Here is an 11,908-nt window from a genome sequence, read left to right as displayed (position 1 = left end):
AATCCTGCTCACTCTCTCTCTGACCCTTAAAGAGAGACACATCTTTAAGAGCCCACAAAATAAACAGTGCGTAAGATACGGTGCACACAGTCTGAACTTTGAAAATAATTAAAACTCACTAATTCTACTCCTTTGAAACTTTCATATGCCTTAAATAACAGCTGGGCACAAACACAGACACATCTGCAATCAGACTGTGTTTGTATTTTGTGTGTAGATATTTAATGTTTGACACATTCTGAATTCTGTACAAAACCGTTCTCTAACCTTCTTTTCACCTCTTTCTAAGATAGTGGTTATATCTTCTTCTGTCAGCTCACTGTCTTTGGAAGCAAAAACATGAGTGGCTCCATGCCGGATCATCTGCAGCATTTCATCTTTTGCCAGTTTGTTAGACTGTTGGTCTATGAGCCTTCCTAAAATTAGAGGAAACATGTTGAAAGTTATACAAAAGTTCTGTTAGTACCATGCAAAAAGGGTAATTTTTTTAATTCACTGACAGAACAAGAAAGGAAAAACAAGAACCATACAGAAAAAACCACACTTCACTTGAAAATAAACAGAAATGAGGAACTTCAGGGAAAATAACAACTTTGGATCAAGCCATAGCAAAGTATGTTTCACATTCAGATATTCCGAATTTTGTGTTTAAGATCGCGTTCTTACAATGTTACCTGAATTTTAAGATCAAAATCCTATTTCAAGATGAAAAAATTACAAAGTATTCTGTAATAACCATTAAGAAGTACTTAAGATTTTTAATGCTCACTTCACTGATTTCAATCCAAATCTCTGAATACTTTTTCCAAAATTCTAACTTGTCCCAAATTTCACTTATCCTATCTCATCTCTTCACAAACCATCAAAATTTTGACCATCATTTTTTCAGTAGCCCACCCTTTCAGAAACACAAGCAACCCTCAAAACTTAGCTTCAGAACCCTTTTTTTGACAAACTGCTCTTCCAAGAGCTTCCAAACAAAGACACACAAAGCAATTTTAATGCTCAGTATATTTCTATGTGTTAAGAAGCACATCTGTTATTTTTATCTGTCATGAAACATTTCCTTTTTTCCTTTAAAAAATAACAAACAAGTAATATCTGTTCAGCTGTGGTTTGCTTTCCTCATTTAGACTCTGAGGATAAGTCTGTGCCCACATCATTTAGGAAAACAATTTTGTTTTTCAAAAATTTCAGCTGAACAAATGAGTAATTGACACATTATAGTTTCTTAGGTTGATTTAATGTACACACAAGGCCTGCTTTCTCTCATGCTGTACATCTGTACAGTTACTTAACCCGTACTTCAAGGGACTGAACAATTCTGTTGCAGACAAACATATATAGCAGTTGATACCTTGTTGTATAACTATAGAGTCCAGTCTCAGTTTTATTTCAGCTCTTTCTACAATCCTCTCTTCAACAGTATTATCAGTGATTAGTCGAAACACCCGTACTGGTTTCTTTTGACCAATACGATGCGCACGATCCTAACAAACATAAATTAAGGAGCGTTCAGCAACAAAACTCACAAGCAATAGACAGTTAGCTCGCTATACAGCAGAAACAGCAGTGTGAAACTAGCATATATGACTTGGTTCCTTGCTTACTTAAGAATATATAAAAAGGTAAAACCATTGCAGTAATATTTACTTATATCTGGCTATTTCACCTTTGAAGTTTGAGTCACTCTGTAGTAATAAATGCATCTCTCTCATTGTGAATGAGAACAACTGAATGTCTGTCTAGGCTGCAGTTGGGAAGTGGAGATACAACAGTACACACACACACACACACACACACACACACACACACACACACACACCCCTGCACTGCTTTCAAACTAATTCTCTCACTTGACGTAGGTATTGAATCTCTGGCACCCCTTGTTCAAGCATATTAATTCCATGGGCAAAGTCCATGCAGCTACAGCTTCAACGCTGCAGTTGTCCCAAGTTAGCTACGTTAAAGCATCAATATGCAGCTCACATAGTGCAATACAAAGCGACTGAGGTTATGACTAACGTACTACACTTATTTGTAACAAAGCTTGTGTTTACTCTCTCTGGAAAACATGAATAAAATATTATTTTGTCCTCTTAAATAAGAGAAGTTCAACAGCTGGCCTTTAAGTTGTTGGTACCAGGATTTCCTGACTGTCCTTTAAATCTTTTAAATCCAGTAAATCTTTTACTCTCCTGCATAATATTCATCTTTTCCTGAAAATCCTACCAAAACTCAGTCTACTATCACAGCGTTACTACAATCACTGCAGAAAGTTGATCTAGTGCTGGTAGTCAACATGCATATCAAAAGGATGAGTTATTCAAAATAACTATTTGATAAGTTTAAGGGCATCAAAAAAAAAACCCACCAGAAACAAACAAAAAACCCCACAAACCACAGAACAAATACCCCACCCCTCAACCATGCAAGAAGGATGACGTGATTTTTATGCCACATGTAACGAACTATAGACTTGATTTTTTGATACTCACACTCAAAGAGATTTCAGTGTGTTTAACCCAAACATAAGGGTTGGGTTTTTATCCCCTGGGGTTACCACCAAGTGATTTAACACTCGTGCAGAACAAGGTGGGTCACAGAAGTATAACCTTCCCAAAAGGGAAGAATATAAAGCTGCATGCTTTTAATTCTTTGCTGCTATTTTGGAAACAGCCCTCCTATTAGTTTACTGCTGTCTTCTGGAGAGACAGAATTAAGAATAACTCTACTGATACACTATTCTGACAGAAGTAATCTTACTCAATTAGGAAAATAATTAAGACAGACATGTAGAGAAAAAAATGCTGCAGTTTCTTCCACAATTCTGTTAATGCCCTTTTTATTCAATTCCTTAGTTTCCTGGTATTAAATACAAGCAGTAAAGAAAACCAACAAAAATGCACGTTCTGGAAACACTTATACAAAATGTAAAAATGACAACTGTAACAAGTGAATGTGTATTAGGGAATTAACTCACCATGGCCTGCAGATCTACTTGAGGGTTCCAATCTGAATCATAGAGAATAACCACATCAGCAGTTGCCAAATTAATTCCGAGACCTCCAGCTCTGGTACTGAGCATAAAAATGAATTTACTGCTGTTGGGAGCATTAAATGTGTCTATTGCCTCCTAAAAGGAAAAAAAAAAGTGACATTAAAGTATCGGAGTTTTCAAACAAGCTTCCAATACGTTGGTCGCTTTTTTATAATTCTGTGATTCAATGAAATTTCTTTGAAATTTACAGAATTTTCATTCCAAAACTGATTTCTTAGAGAAGAAAGAAACTGTAGGTTTGCACAGGTGGAAAAATCCGTTCTGAGTCTACAGAATATTACATTTTCATTTAGCTGAGGAACAATGAAACCTACTTTACTGTGGACAACAATGAGGAAAAACATACCCTTTAAAACTGTAGCATTTTTGCTTTACTTTTGAACAATGATGTAGTGATTCATATATATATATATGTAAATAGTAACTTCTTAATAGCCTGTTGTGGTTTAGGCCCAGTGCCTAAATGAGCACCACAAAGCCCCAAAAAAGGGCCAGTCAAAATAAGGACTGGGAGAGCTTCTCACCACTTATAAAGGTCACAGGCAAAAGACAGACTCATCATAAGGAATAAAAACAAAACCATTTTAATTTGTTACCAACATCAGAGCAGAACAATGGGAGATACAACCAGATCCTAAAGTCAAAACACCTTCCCCCCACCCCTCCCTTCTTCCCGGGCTCAGTTTTTGTTCCCAGTTCCTTTACTTTCCCCCTCTCCCTTTGCCTTGAGGCACAGGGGAATGGGAGTGGGGGGTTGCAGTTGGTCTTCCCGCCACGTGCTTCTGAAGGAGTAGGAAGACTCTGCCCAGCCCCTCTCTCTCTGATTCCACGTGGCCCCCTTTCCACGGGAGAAAAAGTCCTCAAATGTCCAATCTGGGTCTGCCCACAGCTGCAGTTTCCCGCACACACAAACTGCTCCAGCACACACTGCCCGGAGTCACGGCTTCTTCATGGGCAGCCACTTCTCAAGTGGCCCTGCCTCACTGCTGAGCTCTCCGGGCTGCAGGGAGTCGACCTGGCTCTCGCCACAGGTTGCAAAAGGGGAACCTGGGCTCTGCGTCCTCCTCCTCCTCCCTCTTCTTTCTTTCCTTCAAGAAAGACCTTGGTATTCTTCAAAGTTGTTCTCGGGCCCCACTCTTTTCTCTGCTGCAGGTCTCTTCTGATGGTTCTGGAGATCCTGGCTCTCTCTCTCTTTTTTTTGGGATGAAGCTGCAGCGAGGCTTAAGCTTAAGTTGGGGTCATGGTCGGGGCTGCGCCACCTGCACCTGGGGCCACGCTGGTCAGGGCCGGTGCCAGAGAGAGAGCAAGGCATGCCTTGCACACCTCTTAAATACACAGATTAGCAGGGGCACTGATTAGCTTGGCCCTGGTCAGAGGTGGGTCTGACAAAGGCAAAGGGGGAGCTTTTCAGGTAGCTTCTTAAAGGGCCATCTCTGTAGCCCTTCCCCTCTTACCAAAGACACAACCAAAAACCCCTCACAGAAAGCCCAATACATAGCCTAATATGTAAACAGAAAAGAAATTATTCTTTATGTAACTTTCTCACCTCTCTTTCTTCATGTGGTGTCTGTCCATCAAGTCTGCAGTACTCATATCCACGCCACATGCAATAGTCTTCCAAAATATCCAGTAAGCGAGTCATCTGACTAAACAGTAGAACTCTGGAACCTGACAGAACAACACAGAAGGGTTTTTGTCATTTGTTTTGTGTTCTAACATTAATCTTATCACAGAGCCTACTACAGACCATGAATAAGAATTTATGTGAAATACTCTGTACTATGCCTAACAAGACAAGTAAGTCTCTCCTGAAGTTACTTTTCTGGTATTGATTTAACTACTTCTCAAAACAGGTTCTTTGATAATTTACAGAAAAGAAATAAACAGCTGAAGAAACAGAACACTTAAAATCATGGTAAGATGAGTGGCTGATGACTCATGCACAGACAAACTAATCCTCTCATCAAAAGTTATCTTAAAGAAGATAGGGAAGAAGGGAAGCTCTGCTCTTCCTTCTACTTCTCTATATTATTCGATTTCCTCATCAGTCCTGTTAAGACTTCCCTCCATGTGTTAAGATCCACAGGAAAATGACTTTCAACAAAAACCTCACTGAAAGTAATGAATGCATTCACTGGAGGAACGACAATAAACGTACGCAGGTTTTGAAAGGTAGTTTTACTCACAACGAGCATTCAGATCACTACTGTTCATCAACAGTGCTCACCTTGCTCTCTCAGCTTTGTTAGCAGTTTATCCAGAACTAACATTTTACCACTGTTAGTGATGAGATGCGTGTCAGTGGTGTAAGGAGGGCCCGGCTCAGCACCATCAAATAAGTACGGATGGTTACAGCATTTACGCAGCTGCATCAGAATATTCAGCAGACGCATCTTATCCATTTTCCCAGCTGAATTCAGGATATCAATATCTTTCATCAGGATCCTTGTATACCTGAAGTTTTACAGGCAGTTTTGAATAACTCTGGTTTTATTTGATATTTAAAGCATGAATGAAATCCTGCAATATCCCAATTACGTATTTCTGGATATGGGAGTGGGCTTTGTTTATTAAATAATGAGCTATACCATTATGAAAGTTAGTGACTGATAATAAGGATTTATAAATCCACACTTAAACGTGAAAGGCAATTTGTCTGTGAGTGACAATCATCTGTCATTTACTGGGTAAACTTACTCTTCCATTTTAGGACTACAAAGTGGACTAAAGATAAAATTTATTTCACTGAAGCTGCTACACTGACCTGGCTCCTGTTCTCAAGTCTCTTCTGGGTGTGGGGCTCCACAGGGTTTTATTTTCATTTAAGCTCAGACTTCTACTGGTGCATACATATTTGCATCAAAGGAAGAAACTTAGTAGGCATATGTTCTTTCAAATAAAATTATAGAAGGAAAAGAAGTTTCTGCTTTCTTCCTCTCAACCCTTTTCATTACCTTTGCTGAGCTCTTTAGAACTTGTGTATCTTTAAAATAAGCCCCAGAGACAACTATAGACTTCTCCATTTGACTGTTTTAATATGCAACTATAAAAAAACCAGCGTGAAGAGCTGTAGTGTTCTTTATCAGAAAAGGATCTTATTGTGATGTAAATAACTCACCATTCCCTCTGCATTTTGCTGAGTCCAAGATAAATTTTTACTTCCTTCTTCGGAGGCAAACTCTTTTCTACTTCAGCTTTTATGCGACGTAATAAAAATGGCTTCAAAACCTACACAAATTAAAGAGTTTTTTCAACACACAAATTTATAAAATTGATGGCCTCAAATACAAAATTACCAGGTTCTGATATTTATTCAGAACTAATCAATATCTATTGCATTCATGATGGCTCCTTCAGAAAAATTCTGATCTTGTCTGCAAACCCAAGTTGTCCACTAACAGGCTAAGTTCACACAAACACATAACGCTACATAGACTGCCACATTCATCCCACAATCTTACAAGATCTATTTACCATTTAACACAAGCTCTGTTTCATTTCCACTAGAAGCGTATACGAAATACAATCTCAAAGATAAGCAACGTATGTTGTACTTCCTTCTGATTTGTTTTGTTACTGTTTGATGAAAGGCGTCTTATCTTACGCCCAGCAAAACAAAGGTAAAGGCATGCCTTTCCTCAGGCTAGCATGGTGTGTATCAGTATATACTATTCACAATAATAAATGGTTTCAAAAAGATCTCAGAGTTCTTCATTTTCGCATTTTATGCATAGATTTTGTCTGCTTCAAACAATGTTGTTACAAAAAACAGTAGCTACAATAGCAAGATCCAATATTTCATTAATGAAAATTCTGCTGGGCATTTGTGTAACTAGATACCTTCACGTTCATCCTCTCAACTTTGGTATGAAGGGGGAAATAATCTGGTTTTATTTTTACACAGTGTATGCTAACAGTGACACACAATTACAACCTTAATTACTTACAGCATGAAGTCTTTCTACAAGTTTCTGATCACCGAGACAATTTTTCGTGTCAAACCATGAGTCAAAATCCTGTGGTGAAAAACAGCACAATTGGTACAAACAGTTTATCATCTGTATTTTTAACAGACACGTATTGACTCCCTTTCACTCCAGCTGAGAGTGGAATAAATCTTGAGACAAATTACTTCTATGAATGAAAGAAAAATCAGTCTGCAGTTCTGTGCCAGCTCCCCAGCACATAATATCCAAGTCCAATTAGTAACTCCACAGACAAAACACTATTATTCTGCTTAATTGGCAATGGTTTTCCATGCTCATCACTGCAGTGTCCAAGTTCTTTCCCTTAATGCTTGTGTAATGATGGGGCAAAAAGGTAAAAGAAACCAGAATCCTTTAAGTACATAAGGTGGACAACAGAGCAAACACAATGGAAGTAAGCAACACAAATACAAGTAAACATTACCAGTAAAGAGCAGAAAGGTGACTGTAAATGAAAAAAAGGCTTACGCCTATTTGAATGCTTCATATTCTTCATCCCGCATTGCCTTTCCAAATTCGGTTCCACTTTGCACTACTGAACTACTTGAAGTATTACACTTGCTATTACTGGCCTGAGGCCTTATCTGCAGAATGCACTGTTTTAACCAGGCAGAGCAAAAAAAGCAGTCTACAATTAGGCAAGTCATTTTCTTTGCAGTACAATTTATTTCATTGCACTGTAATTGCAGTTGTGAAATATCTAACCGTTGCAGAATGATGCATACTACTGCATATACTTTAAATACTGTAAGCACTTTAATGTTGAGTTTTGCTCAGCAATTACCAGGTCTTCTACATCGTATGGCACTCACTAGGCCGGTCATTGTCTCCTGCAGAAAGCAGCCTGGGAATCAAACTAAGAAGACTACTTCCAAACCTCAACTTACATCTGCAGAATTGAAGACATCAGGTAAGAGAAAATTGAGTAACGCCCACAGTTCGTGGAGGTTATTCTGTAAAGGAGTTCCTGTGAGCAGCAGTCGATTTGTTGTCTTGAACTCACGCACAATCTCTGACAGCTAGAAATACAATGAATAGTTAGCATCGTCATGTACATTGAAGCATAACGAATTTTCATCAGTTTCTGAAACCCAAAACAATGTCGACTAGTGAGCTACCTATGAAATTTGTATTTACCACCTAATAGCTTACATCTTGTCTTTTAAAAAACACCACACCTAACACTAAAAAACTGCTAAAACCAGATTAAATCTTTTATGTCAAATTATCTTCAAAGTATCAAACAATTCTGAGCTTACCTTAGACTTCTCATTCTTGATTCTGTGGGCTTCATCAATCACCAGGTACCTCCAGTTAAACTTTTTGAAGACTGATTTCTCTTTAATTACCATTTCATACGATGTAACGCAAACATCCCATTCACCAGGCATCATAACATCACGGATAAAAGCAGCCTAAAGCAGAACAATTACACTAATAAACATTTATAAATAGGAACTACTTGTATAGAATTCAGTGAAAGCTCTCTCTGCCAACATTATTGATACACTAAGCTAGCACACAAAGGACAGCTCAGGTATCTTTTCAATAACTGAAAATTACTGCAACAAAATCCTTCAATCACTTGTAATTTAGGCATAGACACATCATAAGCTGGGGTTAAGCAAAACATAAATTTTCTCCTGTTCAAAATTAAGTATTTACTCTTCAGCATAATTTTTCTGTAATTTAGATACAGTTCATACTACCAATAGAGAAAGAAAAACCCTCTAAATAGTTCAGAGACACAATCCACAAAAAAGTGTTTCAGAACAACTCAGGGAGCCCACTCCCATTTTCTTTCTTTCCTAAATAATTGTTTCAACTCTGTTTTGTAAGGGATACATATCCAGGCATATAAACTCTTTCACATGAAAGAGTATCACCCTATGGAAAAGCCACACATACAGATCTCACCAGAACTTACTGAACAGGGCACACAGACCACCCTGGCTAATAGGACTGACACAGCTGTTCAAGTCCACAGCCTTGAAGGGCTACCTAATAAAGGAGTGTTCTGTACAATACTACGCACTGACATGAAAATGCAAGTGTAAGCTCAGGGGAGCTTGTAGTGAGGGGCTCAAAACTCATCACAGTATTTGAGGTGGGGCTTCGCTAGTGCCAAGTACAGGGGAAAGATCACTTCGAGTCCTGCTGGCCACCTGGGCACGCTTCTGCCTCTCATTCAGGCAGCTATCGACCAACACTCTCACGTAGTTTCCTTCCACCAGGCACCTTTCCAGCTACTCCTTCCCAAGCCTGTAGCACAGCATGAGGTTGCTGTGACCCAAGTGCAGGATTTGCCACCTGGCCTTGCCTGAAGCTCATGCAATTGGCCAAGACTCAAGAGTCCAGGACTCTTCCAAAGGCTGGGTTGGCTGGGGATGGCTGTTTGCAGAGCCACAGCAGTGTTGGTGCAGTTGTTTCTACAGCAGGTATGAATTCTGGAGTTGATCTGGTAGGGAGGTGTTCTAGATAATATTCTAGCTTGGTTGCTGGTTCTAGGTCCCATTTCCAGCTTGCTGGTTCTGGAGCAGAATAACGGTTTAGTTCTCTTGTACGTTCAGGGCCATGGTCTAACTCGCATTTCACTTGCTGGTTCAGGACTGCTGGTTGTTTCAGGATCACTTCTTGCTTCTGGAGCAGGTTCTAGCCTGTCTGATGGTTGGGTGAGGTTCTAGCTCACTTGGTGGTTCTAGATCAGGTTCCAGGTCAGCACGTGGTTCTAGAGCAGAGTGAGCTTCTGAGGGGAGGAGGTACTAAAATCTAGGAGGTACTCCTGTTTTTTCATCTCATGAGTATTTATGGTACTTTCTGATGACAGCAGTCTTGCTGAGTTTCTTTCTTTGTTATTTTCTTAACTTTGAGGCTTTACTGAGGTGAAGGCCCATGGGATAAAGACCCTATCACCCCATAAAGTGCAGCTCTCCCAAGTTTCTAGCACACTGCCTCATGCTGCCCCTGTGGCTGTCATACTTTTCTCTGGAGGCAAACCTGGAAACTGGCAAGCCAGCCATCCTTCACAGTAACTGGCTGCCACTCTTGCTCCGAGAATTAATACCAGCCTGTTCAAGAGCCTTGTTTAACACTTGTTGCACTGGCTTTCGTACGCACACACACGCACTCTCTCTCCTTTTCTCTCTCCATAGGTCGAGTCGCACATGACTTGTGAACAGTTTGAGTGTTGCTCTGTGTCAAACCTACATCACTGGACTGGCAACACAAATGTAGGTATTTCACTCTGCTAAAGGGATTTCTAGGCTGTCTTGGGAGTGAGCTGCACACTTACTCAGCTCTGTCCAACTGTGATGCAAGATAACCTATAGTAGCTATTATTTCCCTTCTCTGCAGCATCATTCTTATGGCTTTATGTTGTACAGTTAGTGGAGACAGGCCACATGCAGATATGTGTGTTATTACCTAAGAGCCGCCTTGGTGTAAATATGCAGTTCTTAGTTAATAAGAGAGACTTCTTATTTTGGTAATGTTTGCTTCTCCAAATTCCGAAATATTTTACAAAGTCACAGAAAGCAGACAACTTCTGGAGCACACCACTGCTGTTCCACAACTACAGCTGGCTGCATTCCAGCCCACACCACCTACTCATGAACTCACTGCCCCTCTGTTATTCTGGTAAAACCTTATTCTTGTGTGTGAGCCAAAAGCTTAGGGTTCTCTTAAACAATAGATTTCTTGAGTCTCATTCTTGGTTGTCAGCTAATCATCTGTGAACTCCCTGCAAATATTTAAAAACAGGCCAGAACAGTTGTGTTGACTCAGCAGGACACTGTACCACCTTTCGGTCAGGTAATGTACCCAAGAGGAGTCTCTCTCCTTAAAGCCACTGCCAAAGGGGTGAAATTCTTGTCCTTTCTGGCAACCCAGAATAGGTCGATTAGATGCTTTAAAATTTAGATACATGTATTACATCCCTGGCATTCCTACTTGTTCCTGCTTGTATAGGCAGGCTCTAGCACCCTTTATCTCCTGCAAATGAAATCCCAAACACAGGGGAACACAGAGGCATGAAGGCCACTTACCAAAACCTCTACTATCTTTCCATATTATAATTCTAAAAATCTAAGTCCTCTTAAAAAATGTTATTTTCACTAATTTAATCCCAATATTTTTCACACATTGATAGTTATATATGCACAAACATTTCAATTTAAACAGACAGATCTCCTTCAAGGTAGAAAATGATCCTGTATCTGTTCCAAGATATAAAAATGAAAAGTTCTACAACAGAATCCAGGTTACAAGGCAAGGCATGGACATAAGACACAAGTAAAGCGCGGGAGAAGTCACCTAAAAAAGGTGAAGAAAGAAGTAACAAAGTGAGGGCAATAATGGAAAATGAATAAACAGTGTCACAATGCAAACACACAGAAGAGATCCAAAAATAACCCAAAAAAGAGTGCAAGAATCAAAGAGGGAGGCAACAGAAAGAGGTAAGTCAGACAGCTGTACTTTCATCTCAGTCTACTATTTCACCCATTGGTTTGCATTTTTCCTCGTAGTTACATTGTGCATTTTCAACACTAATTAAATATTTAAGATTACTGAAAAACACTGTAATGAAGGAAGTAGCTTAGGCAGAATCCCACATGCTCAAATGCTAGCTTTTGACAAAAAATGCGTACACCTTTGAAATGTAGGGTACTTACTCTGGCATCTTTATCCCCAATAAGGCAAACAGCACGTAATGACGGAACCCAGCGTTTGAATTCATTCATCCAATTGTGCAAAGTTGATTTTGGAACCAGGACCATGTGTGGCCCAGGAATGTTTCGGTAATGCTTCAGATAGCCTAACAGTGCTATTGTTTGCAGAGTCTTACCAAGACCCTGCATTGACA

At 39.6% G+C, this 11,908-nt stretch overlaps 1 protein-coding gene across 1 annotated transcript in view; it reads right to left on the bottom strand.

Moving 5' to 3' along the window:
- Positions 1-267: 267 nt before the first annotated feature.
- The window catches only part of LOC104544438 (probable global transcription activator SNF2L1), a gene marked incomplete at both ends in the record, with an annotated part of 15,635 nt that continues 3,994 nt past the window's right edge, over positions 268-11,908 (bottom strand). Inside the window, 10 exons of the mRNA XM_010189312.1 lie at positions 268-416; positions 1,358-1,490; positions 2,984-3,136; positions 4,608-4,729; positions 5,289-5,515; positions 6,180-6,289; positions 7,009-7,077; positions 7,935-8,066; positions 8,307-8,462; positions 11,718-11,897. Of these exons, the coding sequence (XP_010187614.1) occupies positions 268-416; positions 1,358-1,490; positions 2,984-3,136; positions 4,608-4,729; positions 5,289-5,515; positions 6,180-6,289; positions 7,009-7,077; positions 7,935-8,066; positions 8,307-8,462; positions 11,718-11,897 (1,431 nt within the window). The remainder of the gene's footprint in view (positions 417-1,357; positions 1,491-2,983; positions 3,137-4,607; positions 4,730-5,288; positions 5,516-6,179; positions 6,290-7,008; positions 7,078-7,934; positions 8,067-8,306; positions 8,463-11,717; positions 11,898-11,908) is intronic.

The sequence above is a fragment of the Mesitornis unicolor genome, unplaced genomic scaffold (assembly GCF_000695765.1).
Source record: "Mesitornis unicolor isolate BGI_N332 unplaced genomic scaffold, ASM69576v1 scaffold32417, whole genome shotgun sequence".
NCBI classification, from domain to species: domain Eukaryota; kingdom Metazoa; phylum Chordata; class Aves; order Mesitornithiformes; family Mesitornithidae; genus Mesitornis; species Mesitornis unicolor.
Note: the sequence above shows the minus strand (reverse complement) of the source record. Positions and strands in the feature narration are given on the sequence as shown.